This window comes from Rhipicephalus sanguineus, chromosome 1 (genome assembly GCF_013339695.2).
Source record: "Rhipicephalus sanguineus isolate Rsan-2018 chromosome 1, BIME_Rsan_1.4, whole genome shotgun sequence".
NCBI classification, from domain to species: Eukaryota; Metazoa; Arthropoda; class Arachnida; order Ixodida; family Ixodidae; genus Rhipicephalus; species Rhipicephalus sanguineus.
In genome coordinates this window covers 245,779,535-245,797,355 of record NC_051176.1, presented here as the reverse complement: position 1 = coordinate 245,797,355, position 17,821 = coordinate 245,779,535, and the positions used below count along the sequence as shown (strand labels likewise).

At 46.2% G+C, this 17,821-nt stretch overlaps 1 protein-coding gene across 1 annotated transcript in view; it reads left to right on the top strand.

Annotated features, from left to right (window-relative positions):
- The window catches only part of LOC119376094 (uncharacterized), a 114,122-nt gene that overhangs the window by 79,428 nt on the left and 16,873 nt on the right, over positions 1-17,821 (top strand). Inside the window, 5 exon segments of the mRNA XM_049410904.1 lie at positions 11,462-11,628; positions 12,956-13,175; positions 13,383-13,520; positions 13,970-14,238; positions 16,152-16,417. Of these exon segments, the coding sequence (XP_049266861.1) occupies positions 11,502-11,628; positions 12,956-13,175; positions 13,383-13,520; positions 13,970-14,238; positions 16,152-16,417 (1,020 nt within the window). The 5' untranslated portion in view covers positions 11,462-11,501.

Below are 17,821 nucleotides of genomic sequence, written 5' to 3'. Positions count from 1 at the left end.
ACAAGAACGGCCGGTCATCTGGGCTCCCATAAATATATTTATCCTGCCCCGCAACCTTCCGAAAGCTTTGTGCACGTAACGTGGTTTCGCACTGCCTCCAGGATCAGAGGCACCTCACCTGGTTTGCACTGCCTCCGTGATCAGCCCACATTTGAACAAGCTACGATGTCATGTGATGACGGTGTAGGCTTATGCCACAGGAGCGAAGGAGCGAGACGGCTGGACCAGAATCGACGCCAGCACGGAACACGAGCCGTGGCTTCACGTGCCACTGCGAAGCGTCTTTTACAGCGAAAGCTGTTATGAGATCATTTCACCGGCCGTTTTTGGCGCCATAGTTGTCCGCCGCCGCCGCCGGTGTCCGTAACCAGTATCGCTCGAAATAAGAAAAAAAAACTAAATAAGAAAAAAATTCCAGGATGGAACGAGGTTCGAACCTGGGCCCTCTGCGTGGGAGCCCAGTATTCAACCTCTGAGCCATGCCGGTGCTTGAAACTGCTTTGCAAAAAGGTCCTATACAGGCTTCATGTCGGGAAGGAACCACATTAGCATATGCAATATAGGGTGGTAGAAGAGTAAAATAAGCACCAAGCGTTGCACAACGCGAATTCTGTTTACCAGGCGTCACACAATGCAAATTGCGCAACGAGTAGGTTGTTGAATGCTTCCAACCCATTACAAAGGGCTCTGCCATAATTCTTCATCGTCATCAGGCACAGCATCAACAAAGTGCGCATAATGCCTTACATGTGTTTAGCAGGTACCAACGCTCTCCGTAGAATGACGAAAAATTGGCACAGTGCCTGCTGCCCTACTTCTCAAAAATTACACTGATTTATAGCGTAGTGGGTTCCTCGCAAGTGCACTTGTATTGGTTGCCAAGGAAGCCCGTAAGCGCATGATCCACTTCCTCGGGGTCTCAGTAAAATTACACTGATTTATAGCGTAGTGGGTTCCTCGCAAGTGCACTTGTATTGGTTGCCAAGGAAGCCCATAAGCGCATGATCCATTTCCTCGGGGTCTCAGTAAAGTTCTTCGCCCCCCCCCCCCGTCTCTCTCCCACGTCAACGTATGTTATACAGCATGACGGGAGAGGGAAATAGCGACCGGGCGTCACCAATTGCAAATTACATAACTGGTGGGCCGTTTAAAGATTCCAACCCATTACAAAGGGCTGAGCCACAATTCATCATCATCAGTCGTCGCGTCAACAAAGTGCACATAATGCCTTACAGACGTGTAGCTGGTGCCTCGCTTCTCCGCAGAATGACGAATAATGGCTTAGTAGGTGCTTCCCAACTTCACAAAAATTGTGATTTATGGCGTAGTGGGTACCTTTCTAGTGTACTTGTATTGTAGCCCCAAGAGAGCTTAACGGGCTCTAGAAACGCCGCTCTTCCAGCTTTCGCTGTGACTGTGCTGCGGTTTCAGCGCAGGCTTGGCGTTTTTTTCTTCTCAGTCGATGTACTAGGGAGCCTATACAAGAACGGCCGGTCATCCGGGCTCCCATAAATATATTTATCCTGCTCCGCAACCTTCCGAAAGCTTTGTGCACGTAACGTGGTTTCGCACTGCCTCCAGGATCGGAGGCACCTCACCTGGTTTGCACTGCCTCCATGATCAGCCCACATTTGAACAAGCTACGATGTCATGTGATGACGGTGTAGGCTTATGCCACAGGAGCGAAGGAGCGAGACGGCTGGACCAGAATCGACGCCAGCACGGAACACGAGCCGTGGCTTCACGTGCCACTGCGAAGCGTCGTCTTTTTGTTCTCTTGAGGACGCGCGCTCTACGGCTTTGTTCGCCGCCCAAAGGAGGGCGTTGCAATGGCATTATGTGGCGTTGTCATATGACGTAACGCCAGAATTTGTGACGTCATGACGTCACACATTTTTTTTGCGGCCTGTGGCGTCATCATGTGACGATTTTTCGCACCACTCGTCCCCGATGCCGCAGCACGCGAGACGCTGCCGACGGCGCGCGGGACGCCGACGCCGATGGTCAAATTTCGTTTTTAGTGAGGCATATAAGGCTTTCGCTTTAAAAAAGAGAGAAAAAAAAACTAAATATTCCGTGGTGCTCGTGCCTAGTAAATGCCATCTCGAATACATGTCCACATATCTTTCTGGCTTCTTATAATGCGTTTATTTATAGAAATCGTTCGCCACGTTCGCATAATTTGGTTCAGGAAAACTCTTCTCGAGTTTAATGAACGTTCGTGTTTAACGTCAAAAAACGTAATATGGAGAGATTCAGGCAAGCGTTGCGAGAGGGTTAGAGAGCAGGGGTGCGGTTTAGTTGAAAAATGTATTCAAAACTCGTTACCCCCCCCCCCCCCCGAATTGATACATGCACGAAAATTCAAATGTCAAGTTGATCTTAATAATCAGCGAACATAATGTTTGGTGAGTTCTCCATCATAGAATGCTACCCGCCGCATGCATTCAAACGAGGAAACAGAAGAGAAAACAGGGAGGTTAGCCAGTAGGTACATAAGCTGACTACCCTTGTCCCTAGAGCATGCGTAAGAGACAAGGGTAGCTTAGTTGGTAAATTGTCGCACTGCTAAGCTCACGGATACCGGTTCGATTCCCGGACACGGCGGTCGCATTTCCATGGGAGAGAAATGATAAAACACCCGTGTACTTAGATTTAGGAACACGTCAAAGAACCCCAGGTGGTCTTCCACTATTGTTTGCCTCATAATCATATCGCGGTTTTGGCAGGTAAGACCACAGAAGTTAATCGTAAAAAAAAAAAGAAAACACGCACACTAACGCGATGTGACGTGAAGTAACTGTCATGGTCTGTCGTGCAGTCCACAAGCCCTCGAATGTTGCAGCAATGCGCTTAAAACCATACAAGTCCTGAACCAGATCCAGGGATCAGGCTTTCAGGGCCCTCTTCCGTCAAGGCGTCCAGGGTATTGAGCGCAGTAGAGAGCGTCTTTCTTGACATACTGTTGCGGGAGCAATCACAGAAACTGTGCCTGATTGTCTCCTCGCAGCCGCAGTTGTCGCAAGCAGGAGATCGCGTGGCGTGGCCTGCAAACGCACCATTTTCCGTGCCCTCAGATATATAGACACAGATATATACCCCGATCTTTTCAGCCAGCACTGCGAGCAGTGCTGGCTGAAAAGATCGGGGTATATATCTGTGTCTATATATCTGAGGGCACGGAAAATGGTGCGTTTGCAGGCCACGCCACGCGATCTCTTGTGGTTTGGTGAGTTAAGGATGTGGCGGTGGTCTTGTTCACCGGGCGAGACGACAGTGCTGGGATATGTCATGGTAGGAGGTCTGTGGCTTGCCGAGTTCCTTGGGGTCCGTGGCACTGCTCACCGCTCAGTCGACAAATCCTGGAGCTTGCCGGTGGGCTAGGGACCGAAGGAGCAGTATAGGGTGCCGGGGGTAACGGTGCCGCGTGCGAAATACGTGAAGTAGTCGCACGCGTGCGACTACTTCGCCACCACGTAATCGACAAGGGTCACAGCATCATGTATCAGTGGATGGTCACGGCGGCATTTCTGGTAACGACTGTGCTGACGAAGCTGCCCAATCTTCAACGATAGTATCCATTATAATAATAATAATATCTGGGGTTTAACGTCCCGAAACCAAGATATGATTATGAGAGACGCCGTAGTGGAGGGCTCCGGAAATTTCGACCGCCTGGGGTTCTTTAACGTGCACCTAAATCTAAGTACACGGGCCTCAAACATTTTCGCCTCCATCGAAAATGCAGCCGCCGCGGCCGGGATTCGATCCGATAGTATCCATTGTATGCGAAGACCGGTGTAGAGAAAAGAAGCAGCCACAAGGCTTCGGCCGCGAGCTTACACTGGCACAGTGGAACTCACACAGATTTACAAACGCATGTCTCTACAGGTTGGACACACGTCTGCAACTCAGTCCTCCACGAGGCAAACCATCTGTGCCGCCTGTAATTCGGCGTGACATTCACGAATGCTTCCTCTTCCGCACATAAATGGATGAAAGCCCTGCTTGCGACAACTGCGGCTGCGAGGAGACAGTCAGGCACAGTTTCTGTGATTGCCCCCGCAACAGTATGACAAGAAAGACGCTCTCTACTGTGCTCAATACCCTGGACGCCTTGACGGAAGAGGGCCCTGAAATCCTGATCCCTGGATCTGGTTCAGGACTTGTATGGTTTTAAGCGCATTGCTGCAACATTCGAGGGCTTGTGGACTGCACAACAGACCATGACAGTTACTTCACGTCACATCGCGTTAGTGTGCGTGTTTTCTTTTTTTTTTACGATTAACTTCTGTGGGTTAATCGTAACTTACGATTAACCTGCCAAAACCGCGATATGATTATGAGGCAAACAATAGTGGAAGACCATCTGGGGTTCTTTGACGTGTTCCCAAATCTAAGTACACGGGTGTTTTATCATTTCTCTCCCATGGAAATGCGACCGCCGTGTCCGGGAATCGAACCGGTATCCGTGAGCTTAGCAGTGCGACAATTTACCAACTAAGCTACCCTTGTCTCTTACGCATGCTCTAGGGACAAGGGTAGTCAGCTTATGTACCTACTGGCTAACCTCCCTGTTTTCTCTTCTGTTTCCTCGTTTTGAATGCATGCGGCGGGTAGCATTCTATGATGGAGAACTCACCAAACATTATGTTCGCTGATTATTAAGATCAACTTGACATTTGAATTTTCGTCCATGTATCAATTCGGGGGGGGGGGGGGGGTAACGAGTTTTGAATACATTTTTCAACTAAACCGCACCCCTGCTCTCTAACCCTCTCGCAACGCTTGCCTGAATCTCTCCATATTACGTTTTTTGACGTTAAACACGAACGTTCATTAAACTCGAGAAGAGTTTTCCTGAACCAAATTATGCGAACGTGGCGAACGATTTCTATAAATAAACGCATTATAAGAAGCCAGAAAGATATGTGGACATGTATTCGAGATGGCATTTACTAGGCACGAGCACCACGGAATATTTAGTTTCTTTTTTCTCTTTTTTAAAGCGAAAGCCTTATATGCCTCACTAAACACGAAATTTGACCATCGGCGTCGGCGTCCCGCATGCTGCGGCATCGGGGACGAGTGGTGCGAAAAATCATCGTCACATGATGACGCCACAGACCGCAAAAAATGTGTGACGTCATGACGTCACAAATTCTGGCGTTACGTCATATGACAACGCCACATAATGCCGTTGCAACGCCCTCCTTTGGGCGGCGAACAAAGCCGGAGAGCGCGCGTCCTCAAGAGAACAAAAAGACGACGCTTCGCAGTGGCACGTGAAGCCACGGCTCGTGTTCCGTGCTGGCGTCGATTCTGGTCCAGCCGTCTCGCTCCTTCGCTCCTGTGGCATAAGCCTACACCGTCATCACATGACATCGTAGCTTGTTCAAATGTGGGCTGATCACGGAGGCAGTGCAAACCAGGTGAGGTGCCTCCGATCCTGGAGGCAGTGCGAAACCACGTTACGTGCACAAAGCTTTCGGAAGGTTGCGGGGCAGGATAAATATATTTATGGGAGCCCAGATGACCGGCCGTTCTTGTATAGGCTCCCTAGTACATCGACTGAGAAGAAAAAGAAGATGGCTTTCGCCTTCGAGTCGTCTTAGGGGAATGCACAAGGGATCCTGTGATTTCTTTTTTCCTTGAACAAATCTGAGCAAAGAGCTTCTCACACTGAGTTCACAAAGTGTAGAACAATAGAGCTTTTATGAGAAGGAAACTGTGGTTGCCGACCAGGCTTACCAACGGCGCGTGTTCCACACAAAGTATGCGCCGTCCATTCTGCTTTCGTGCGGAACAGATAAGCCACCTCTTGTTGAGTGACTCGAAACGAGCTTCCGTTTAGATAAAGAAGCAACATGGTCCACAAGCTATAGGTGCCAGAGCAGTGCACGCGAAACACCTCTGAAACAAGCCGTTTGTTTTTGCGATTCCAGCAGACAGTGGACGCGCACGTCACAGCAACGCTGTGGTTGACAACGCGCCGAGACTAAAGCAACGCAGGAAGTTCTCTGGGGGGCATTGTTCTCCTATCGGCTACATAGAATGTTGAAAGGAGAGTAGCCGATACTTTCGTTCTGACCTGTTTACAGACCGTTTTCTACTTTTGTTGTCAAGTTAGCGATTAAGAAGAAAAAAAAGACCTCTGGCTGATAACACAACCGCCTTCGCAGGCGAGCTATATGTGGAGATTCCTGCCTTATTCTCGAGGCAAATCAGAGGCAAGAATTGTGTATTTACGAAAGGCCAGGTATAGAAGCTTTCAAGGCTGCTGTCCTTGAGAAGTAATTGCGCAATTTTCCCGGAATGACTGCAAAATCTGGGGAGACAAGTACAGCTGGCGGCATATTTGCCTTGGTTTGGGCGCGAGGCATACTGTGAAAAGACAATAAAGGTTCAAACCGAGTAATCTTGCGTTGAACAACCACTGAGAAGTTTAACAATAATTATAATTGCTGGGGTCTTAAGTGCCGAAAGCACGACATTATGTGGAACGCTGTAGTGAGGGACTCCGGATTAATTTCTACCACCTATAGGGTTCTTTAACGGGCACCTAAATTTAGGCGCATTGTTGTTATTTGCATTTATTCCCCATTAAAACACGGCAGCCGTGGCCAAAATTTGAAACCGCGCCCTCGAACTTATAACAGCGCGGCACCCAACGTGCTAAGCCACCATGGCGGGTCGCAGATAAGTTTAAAAACTGTCTACCAGCTGAGCACGAATGGATGCTCGGTTTTGGCTTAAGAAAAAAGGTCGCCATATTCATTAACTAAATGCTAACCGTTTACTAGTCACAAAAAAGGACTAACCTCGTAGTAAGTTAAGGTAGTAAAATGCAGTAAAATGCGGGTAGTAAAATGCCACCCCACCCCCCTCCAAATCTTGTCGGATTATCTTTCCCCGTAAGGGGGGGGGGGCGCTTGCTCGGCATTTTACGGTATATATGTGTCATCACGTAGCAAGAAACTTATTCCAACATAATCAAGGAAATTCAAGTTTGTCTAAATTTTTCATAAATCTGTCACCATTACAGCATTATATACTACGGCGTCTACGAAGCATCTGGTAACATAGGTGGCTTAGTATAGTTACCCAGTAAAAACAATAAGAAAGCTTCCCTGTTTAGTAACGACAAGATATACTAGCTTTACTAGCTACTGGATAGTGAAGAGGCGCCGCGAATGTAGCAAAGTACGCTCGAAACTGGTAAGCGCACGCACTTACTCTTCACTAACTTTTTTTTTTCTAAGAGTGCATATTTATATATAGATAACGATTCCTACACTGTCTAGCTGATTGCAGGTCGAGAGGTGTTCGTGAACAAGACGAAGCGCGAGGTGGCAAAGGGCATCGCCCAGTGCACGAGCAAGATGGAAGACGCGGTCCCGCTGATTATGTCTCGGCGTTGAATTAATGAGATATCACACAAAAAGGACATCGTGCGCGCTTGCGAATCACAAGCGAGTATTTTACGGAAAGCGACAGAGAGCTGAAATGCCCCGACTTATATCTTGGGATACTAACCAGCCGTACGGTATAAGGTAGAAAATATCAGGCGGTAATGGTGCTGCTGCTAATGTGTACAGTGTTTAATGAGGCAAGAGCCACATGAAAAAAAAAAAGATAAATAGAAAAGTAGTGCTTATGAGGTCATTTGCACGGGTTAGATTTTCTATCACTCCCTGACTTGTACAACTGCTACTTAGGAAGTCCGAAATAGCTCTGTCGCTTGTCAGTCACGTAATCGGCTTGGCCGCACGCCTCAGATGATTGAACCGGAGAGCGGCGATTGTGAAATTATCTGTCGCGAATATATACAGTGAAAAGAGTGCAAAAAAAAGTGTAAACAGAAAGCACCCGCGATCTGCTGTGTTCAAGTTCGCAGCAGTTTGTCTCTTCCTCATCGCTGATGAGGTTGCGGGTAATAGATGTGGCACCAAGTCTCAGGTGATTAACACCAGACGGAAACGTGCTTGACAGCGTACATGACGCATATCCGCTGACGTTATTGTGCTTGTACGCAGTGTGTGATATGCCGCTCATATATCCGTGGAAAATAACGCAGGATAAGATGGCATGCGCGTGACGCTAATACAGTGCTTCAAAAGGAGAGAAAAATGTACACAGCGATAAAGAGCAGGAACGGCTACAAGATACACTGGAGAGCTGGTCGCACAAGATGGACCATGAATGTGGCACGTATATTCAGGATTCATGAAGCCCTATGTAGTGCTGCTGTGAGCGCCATGCAACATAATGTGATGAGCCATTTTAACACGACTATACAGCGTACTTGCTTCGTCACTCCGAGTATGTTCATGTAGTCGATTCCACATCCTGCACTGTGTTTGGCCACTTTAGTGACACAAAAACTATGGTACAATTATTTTCTTTGTCGAACAACGTAACAGTTGCGATCGCGCGCTCGTCTCCCGGCATGACTGCCCGCTTTATTCGCTTAGCTCAGCCACTGTTCTTTTATTATGCTTAAAAATTATTCCCTTAATGTGCAAAGAAAAAGTGGATCGAACGTCGATGTCAGGGCAAAGTTGCGTGCATTTTTTACCCTGAAGGCTAGTAGGCTGAAGGCTAGCAGCAGTTCATGCTCTGCTACTCCGGGTGATATTCCTCTACGTGTAGCATATGAAACGGGACGGCTCCACTGCCTCTAGCGTAATGAGGATACATATGATGCGACGATCATGTTGGAACTAGGGGCGTGCGAATATAAAATTTTCAACTTCGAATCGAATTAGAATAATGAAATCCAAGTTCGCATCGAATATTTTTCGGATATTTTGAATACGAATAGTGCCACCGTTGACTTTTGCAAAAAAAAAAAATTATGTTTCTTCTTTTTTTTTTTTTTAACCATCCAGGCACGAAGAAGCAACTTTGCTGTACAGCAGATGCATGTTGTACAGGAAATGTATGCATTGTGCAACACTATTGTTCGACAGTACCACATATGCAGTTATTTAACGTTGTTATCAAGGAATGGTAGCTGCTCGGTATGTTCACAATTCCTCCAGAAAAGTAAAACAGCCGCTCATGAGACGCACTAGTGTTGATGTGTTTTAGCTTGTCATAGTTTGAACCTCTAAGCAGGCTATCTAAATTCGAATGCGCAGTGGCAACGATCGGCGCGATGTCCAGTGCAGGTACTTCATCAAACCAGGATAATTCTGGATTTCGTTATTTTTTAGGCGTTTCTTCTTCATTTCGCGTTACCTGCTCATTTGTTTTGGTAGTCTTCCTCAGTATAATTTCGGCACCTTGTTCCAATGACGTGCTCGACCACATACACATTGACACGTTTTGTCAACAACATTAGCACACTGGTTTATGTTTGCAAAAGTGCACAAAGTGGGGGGATGTGACAAATGAAGCCAATTTTTCTACTTATGCATCCAATTTTATTAAATTCGGCACATGTAATTGATCCCTTGCTCTGATTTCTTATTACTTGCTATAGCTTTTTTTTTTGTGACAGCATTTAGAACATCCAGTCATATTTAATTACATTTTTACACACTATGTTCTAAACGCTTCTCTTGTGCTCTAAGGCTATTAAATTATTTTTTCTTCCCAACTGTGCGGAAGAAAAAAATGTGGAAAACTTTGCATTACATTAACATGCAAGTAATTTTTCAAAAATTAATTACAAAAATGTTTAAAGCAAGAAAGCAAAAATGAATAGAGTTATTGCACTCCTGAATGCTCCACGACTGACATGCAATAAACAGAATCCTTACATCACATTTTCATGGGGAATGGTAGGGATGGATGAATGAAAGCGCACAAAAACACAACGCAGAAAATTCGCTCCTAAGTTAATTCTCTGAAATTCGCTTGCAAAATCACTAGTAAGAACAAGTCCGAGAGCAAGTCCAAAACTAAAATGTTGGACTTGTTTTTGTAGCAGCTTATTATGTGGTCATAAAAAGAAAAGCAGAACGATTTTCGATGGTATGTTCCTCTTATTGTACTTTTCTTTCTATGTTACATTAAAAAAAAAAAACGTTTCTCGGTCGTATTTTGCTGTTGCTATGTGTTTCTTTTTTATTTATTACGCTTTCATTCCTACGTCATATCATCTGCAGTTGAAATACTATCTACTGTTGTATCGTACTATACTACGTAACACGCCCTTTACCATTGTACTGACGCCAACTTCACCAATGTCTGCCTTAGGTAACCGGAGCTTTGTCAAGCCGAAGAACTTTTGGCTTTTTCTCCAGTTCACCCTTTTTCACCTTGTGTATGTAATGGTGAAAATAAAACTATTTGATTGATTGATTGATTGATTGATTGATTGATTGATTGATTGATTGATTGATTGATTGATTGATTGATTGATTGATTGATTGATTGATTGATTGATTGATTGATTGATTGATTGATTGAAAATCCACATGACCGGTAGTCATTATTAACTGGGGGCTTCATTTCTTTTTACATTGGTGTGACTTTAGAATTTTGCTTTCAATATTTCTGCGCGACCAAGCATGGCTTCATGTGAACCTGAATTGTACCACCAGTGCTTGTTGACGGCATTTCATCTGTCCGCCGAATGCTTTGTCGCGTCTCTGAGGAGGTGACGACGCGCGACGTTCTTGGTCGTACAGTTCGAGACACGGACCATGCGCGAAGTGTAGAATATTCGCACACCCCTGGTTGGAACGCATGTTGTACTTGCTAATCACTGATATTGTGTTTATACGGCACCACTTTCACGTTCTCGGAGAGCGAGCGCATCTTTGCGTGCATATTTTGGAAGAAGCAAGCAATTTATTCAACAACTGAAACCTTTAAAAGCGGAGTCACTGGTTTATGGGACTCTCTAGAAGTTCTGCGCGGGACGCAGAACTTCTCAGGCTTCCTCTCACAAAGACACCTTTATCACTATTTTAAATGTCAGTAAACGGAGTATCTTCGCTGTATGTATTGCTCACCATCGCCGCAGTATGTCGTTGTCTTCGTTTTGTTGTTGGCGTTTTTCCTCCGTCATCGTCCATAACATTCTAACATAAACAACTGCCCTCAATTAAATAACTAAAAGTTACTAAACGAGCTTTTTATTACTTAGACACTTCGATGTCACTTTGGCTGCGGCAAAGTATTTCCATGTCGACGTAATGTTCCTGAAAACGACAGAAGCCTGACTGTCATAGGCTTCTTTATAAGAAATCTGTCTCTGTCTGGTCTGGTCTGGTCTGGTCTGGTCTGTCTGTCTCTGTCTGTCTCTGTCTGTCTGTCTCTGTCTGTCTGGTCTGGTCTTACAAAATCACACTATATTTCTAATCAACACGTAAGAGTGATCGTTCCTTGAAAACAAACTCGAAGTTGCCCCTCGTATTGCTTAGTGAAATTCTTATCGCTACTCAGTGAAGTGAATCCAGGAGATTGTTCTTGTACTGCTGTCCCAAGATTCGTGCTGGGCTTGCAGCTCGACCCAGCTCGTGGCCTGCCATGGGTGAGCGTTTAACATGAGGAGTTCCTCCTGGTGCCTGTGGATCTTGGTGGCCTTCCTGAGCGCGCCGAGCCCGCCCGGAGAGTGCCGCTATGTCTCCATTGGCGACACCAGCCAGCAGGAGAACTGCTACAAGAAGGGAGGTCAGTACGGCCGCACGCGCTGCTGCACTTGAGCGCCAAAGGGTGCGCACTGTATCGAATGGAGAGCGACTGCAGGGTGCAGATAACTACCATTAGTTCACCTGTTGCTCGCGAAATGTACTCTTCACCGCTATATACACGAACTAACGAGATGGTCAGATGAGTTGAAACAGAAGCACCTTAGTTAAACGACGGCCTTTTCTTTTTGGAGAAGTTACAAGGTCATCTTGGTCGTTTGCCATCCTCCAAGCTCAATTTCCCGGGGGAAAAATAAACTGTGGCCAGATAATTTATAAGTGGCTTGACACAGTCAGATATACAGGTTATCTTAACAGGAATAAATGCGTCAGACAGGCTGTCCGACATTTCGATAGGTGGACCTATCTTCGTCAAACATCGTCATCACCCATTAAATTAAGAATTCGCATAACATCCGGCTTCATGAAGTCGTGATGTAAGTCGACTTCAGGCGTACTTTTAGCAGTTGCTGTCTCACGCATGGTCATGCGCGTAGGCGAAACTGTGTCGTGGTCTAGTAGCGTACTATGCAAAAGTACTATTCTGGACGCCGTCGGATACCGCCATATTGTGCGATGGCGTCATTTTGAGCAAAGCGGAACTTACAAGGCGGTGAATTCGACACGGTGAAATTAGCATGCGACAATACACAGTGTGACTGAGCTATGGGGTCAGCCACCTTCTTTTTTCCTATCGCATTCCCATTTCGTCGTCTCCGTTACGACCGCCTCTACTTCACAATGGTCAAAACAGTGCCCCATGACAAGCGCTCAATCGGTGCGCTTTTGTCCCGTCCCCCTCGCTTACAATCTAAGAAGAGTGGGTTTCTTTCTATTTTTGGTGAGTTAAGGAGACACGTTCACTCTCGTTTAGGTCCCACTACTCTACGACGAGAGTATACAATGATCTCCAAAGAGAGTTCGTGTGTCTCTTTAAAGAGAGTCACATACGTGACAAGTCAGGACCCACAAAAAAAAGTCAACTCTTTCTTTTTTTTTCTTTTTTTCCAGTGTATCTAACCAGCGTTATCGCTTGCGCTGTGCTTAGCGCAAAAGTAGAGCAACGGCCTGCTTCTTCCCGCTTCCCTGCAAAACATCAGCATAAAGTTCGCTTGATATTACAGCTACAGCTGTGAACGCTGCCGTATATGTGATTACCATGAATGTTCAGTGCACCGCGCCTAGCAATTGTACCTGTAAAATTATATATCGAAGTTGAAGATTCGCAGAGGAGTTGCCTTCGCCTTGTGAGAACTGGCGCTTTCGTTGTTGAGTCTCGCGTAAACGATCTGTGCTTCTTCATTATGCAGTTGAACAGCCCGAGCCGGCACCGCGCATCATGTACGTTAATGGCCGTGCGCACAACATCGTTGTCGAGACAAGCCAGAGGCCCACGCACCAGCTCGTCACGCATATGTTCTATATTATGGTTACCGAGCTTCTGGGCTACCGGGACGTAGACATCCTGACAACAAGCAGCATCGACCCGGAATCCTCGCTGCAGAGACTGACCGGATGTGTCGATCTCAAGTGAGCTTGCTGTGCATTTGCGTTGCTCCAAGTTGTGGCAGTGCCGGTCCTTTCTCCCCTCCTTTCTTTTCCCACCTTTCATGCGACAGGCAAAAATAGTTTGTTTGTTTTTTAATCCCCCTAAAGCAACATTTCACTCAATCGTCACGTGTTTTGCGAAGCGTCATCACTTTTCTTTTCCATTCGGCGTTCTGTGCGGCCTTCCAGTGGTTGCAACGTCAGCGACGACTACGTTCCTGAGACGATGATAAACCTGGAACTCTGGATGGGACCTTCTTTTGACATTAAACCATGGCTGCGAACAGATCGCATCACGGACATTGGTCCTCTGGGTCCTCTCGGACGGTGAGTATACGATGTTCTTTATGCTCGAAAGTAACATGGTTGGCATGTCATTGCTGCATTGGAGAATTCAAATTACACATTCTTTGTCTCAGCTCTCGTGCGCGAAATTAAATTCGTAATGCATTCTTCCTACATTGCAGGACGTGTTACATGAACGATCCGCTGAACTTCAATTTTTCAATTTCAGTTTTATTTTACTATCACATTAGTACATGATAGCCTAGGAGCGTGCGGTAAAAATAGGTCTTTCGATAACTTGGCAATGTCGTGGACAGCTATAACACCTTTAACACTTCGGCGGCATCGCAGTCGCATGAAATCAGGCAAAAAAAAAGTAATATATTCACCGAGTGTAGTTCAGCCTCTGTACACTGTCTTCGTACCAGTAGCATGTGCTTCTCGGGCGATAACATAATAGCCACCATGCCTCGCCGTTCGATCATACTCAGGTACGGCTGGTACGTGTCGAAACAAACGGTTCAAGAATACTGGAGCAAGTACAACATGGTGCTTGACCACTGGCGTTCGTACCGGTCGGCCAACATGACGTCACAGCTGGACCTTCTCAAAGGCGACAAGCTACAGGATCATCTGTCCAGAGGCGGCTACCTCTGCAACTTTACTGGCTGTCGAAACGGCGTCTATCGGTCCCCGTTGTGCGACCCGCTCAGGGATGGCCGGGGAGTCCCTTGCGCCACGCTCGTCGCAGACTTTCCAGGTGCGATCGCAAAGTTGTTTCCCTTGTTACGTACTGACAGGAGTTGTATGGGTCCGATTACGATCCATAGTGGATTAAGCGGATGAAGCAAGAAAGGGAGGAAAGCAGGAAAGAGGGAAAGGCAGGTGTGTTAACCACTTTAGGATAACCGGCATGGCACCCTGCACTGGGTAAAGGGATGGGGAGAAAATACTAAGGAGGCATAAGGGTGCGGACCGCATTAAGTTCGGTAAGGTTGAGAAGATCCCATAACGGTTACAAGGAGTCTGATAAGGACCGATAAAGTTCGGATGCGTTGGATGAGGTTCGATCGGGCTAGGACCGGCCTGATCGGATCCGATCGATCTGGTCCGATAAGGTCAGATAAGAGTTAGGTGGAGTTCTATTGGTCAACACAGTCGAACGCAGAGAAAAGCCTGACGTCGCCGCTGCTTAAAGCATCAAGAAACACGCTGAATTCGATATTGAAAAACAAGGCCAACATTAGAGCCAAAGAAGACTAGAGGCTTCCGGCGCCCGACAAGTACGCACAGCTGCGTATGAAGATGTTGAGCAGCAATTCACATCAATACCGTATTTTCTCGCCTATAACACGCCCCTGCATATAACCCGCACCTCCAACTACAAACCGCGAAACAATAAAAACTAAAAAAAAAGATCGCCGCGTATTGCCGTGAAGCCATTTTCCTCGCATTATCGTAATACAGTGCCGTGAAGCCAACTTGCGCACCTATATTCGCATCTAAAGTTTTACGTCGATCGAATTATTCGATATATCGAACTATTTCCATTTTTTTTTCTTTTTTTTTTGTGAGTTCGATATATGCGCGTTCGACTGTACTCTGCAAAAAAAAAAAAAAAACCTAGCTGCCGCTTACTGCGTTCATTTGTGGGAAGTGAAAGCCGAATAATAAACTAGCACTCTTTGAGGACGCACCCGTGGAAGCCTTGTGTAGAAGCCAGCTTGCAAGATATCATCTCGGCGAAAGCCTAAGATTCCTCATCAAACGCGAAAATTGACTGTCGACGTCGGCGTCGCGCGGCGTCGGGGAAACACGAGGGATGCAAAAAAAAATTATCACGTGATGAGGTCATCATATGTCGTAATAATGACGTGACAGATAGCCAAAAATGTGTGACATCACGTGACGTAACGTCACACATGACATCATAGCTGTCCGCCGCGATGGTGTAGCGGCTACGGTGCTCGGCTGCTGACCCGAAGGGCGCGGGTTCGATCCCGGCTGCGGCGGCCGTATTTCGATGGAGGCGAAATGCTAGAGGCCCGTGTGCTGTGCGATGTCAATGCACGTTAAAGAAAACCAGATGGTTAAAATTTCCGGAACTCTCCACTACGGCGTCTCTCATAATCATACCGTGGTTTTGGGATGTAAAACCCTAGATACTAGGCAGTTTTAGAATAGCGTACGCAAAGATTTGCGTTGTCTTTTCGCGCAACTGTGCATGCGTTATACGCTAACCGCTTGCGGGCTCCCGTTAAGTGACAGAAATAGCGGGCCGCAAACGCAAACGCTAACTTAGCGTACGCTATTCTAAAACTGCCTATTATTGTTGACATCGTAGCCAAAGGTGGGCCGATCACGGAGGCAGTGCAAAACCAGGTGAGGTGCCTCCGATCCTGGAGGCAGTGCAAAACCATGTTAGGTGCAGAAAGGTTTCGGAGGTTGGCGTGGCAGGATCACTGCATCGACTGAGAAGAAAAGGAGATGGCTTTCGCCTTCGAGTCGTCTTAGATGAATGCACAAGGGACCATGGGAGTTTTTATGCACAGATCAGACCGAATCGTTAGACCAGTGAACTTCGCGCTATGCGCAGACCATCAATTCATGCAGCTCACACACACCTGCTACCAATTTGTCCCTTTCTTACTTGATGTCGTTTTTTTTTTTCAGAAAGCACATACGCCTTGCTGAAGCACCAGATCGAGACGCTCAAGCTTCGTGTGAACGTAGTCTGGATCGGCAAGGATTTAAACAACTACGTCAGTAAGCTTCTGGAGCGCAAACAAGCGGTGATATTTTTCAACTGGAGGCCCAGTGCCTTGACGTTCAGGAACCATGATCTCGTGCGCATCGCCTTTCCTCACTGCGAGGACCGTGCCCTGCAGGGAAATCTCAACACATCGAACTGTCTTTTCGAAGTCAACAACATGGAACGGGCAAGTTTACCTAAATGTGATCAGCGGTAACTTTCAGGAAATGGTGACGCGTACGAAAACCATAAGCGCATTCACACAGTCATCTCGGTAACATGTGCAGCTGGAAACTCGCACAACACATGCTCAAAGATAACAATAACAAAAGCACTTGGCGCAAGAGTGCTTTCGCAAAAGCAATTTCTTTTATTTAATTCAAGGAGTCGGCAATATGATGTCCTCGGATATCATACAGAGCATACATTGCAACCTCGTTACACTGAAGCCTTCATTACTGTTAAAAAAAATGTTTTAGCGTATTCCTTATTGAAGCAATTCATCATTTTGTCTATTTATATACAGATAAACACCATCCAATCACGATCATACGTTTCTCTTTCAAACTTACTACTAAAAAAATCACCTTCACGCAGAAAAGCCGCCGATAACTTGTCCTATTTGGGAAATTGCCTCGTCGCACTCTTTCTAATCAAGAGCGGGACTCATGCTGCGAAAATGTTGTACAATGCCACACTTAATGTTAATAAGTCGTTAATCTTATTAAGGAAAAAAATGTTGGTGACATAACCGCATGCAAACGTGTGAACAAAGATTGCCAATATAACTCAGGAAATGGTCCAGACGCCACGTCAAGTTAGTGATGCAAGTGTAATCGGATCTTCCAAAACAAGTTGCTTTTGTTAAACGGAAAAGGAAGAAACTAAGTGAACGCTATAGTAGGAACACTTTTTTTCCGCTCAACAGTGTAACACACTGGACCTGACTGATCCAACAGCCAGCGATTCTGGTCTGCCTAAACAGCTTCGTTTCGCATAAACCAAGATAGTTAACAGTCGGCATTTTGAAATTAGGCATGTCACGTTATACTGTAATAAATCGTAAACAAACTCGTCCAATATCTGCTATGCCACTGTTGCTTCCTCGGTTTAACACTCCTTCCTGGAGCCGCCGTATTACGCAAGAACTGCTGTAGTAGCGGCTAAGAATTTTTGCTCACATGGCTTATCAGTGGACATTTGAAGCAGCGAGTACACTGTGGCCACTTGGTGTAATCATGTGTTTGACAGAAAACCGTCTGGCTAGCTAAAACCGTATCATAAGTGCCGTCACTGACAATAAGTCACGAATAACAAGGTTATAACTTACGTTCGCCATAAAACTTGCACGTATGTCTCACTCGTCCCTAAGCGATTATTCGGAACGTCTTCTATTCCCCAGGGTAGGGAAGCAAGCCAGTTTAACCCCCGTGTCTTTCCTTTGCATAGCATTCTAGACGCGAACGCGAATCAAATAGCAAAGATCGTCTCGAATATCCGTGCATCCCAATAAACGTTTTTTTTTTTTTTTCATCGTGTCCGCAGCTAGTACGCTGGTTATTTCTGGTCATTTTATCACTGTCCGACGCGC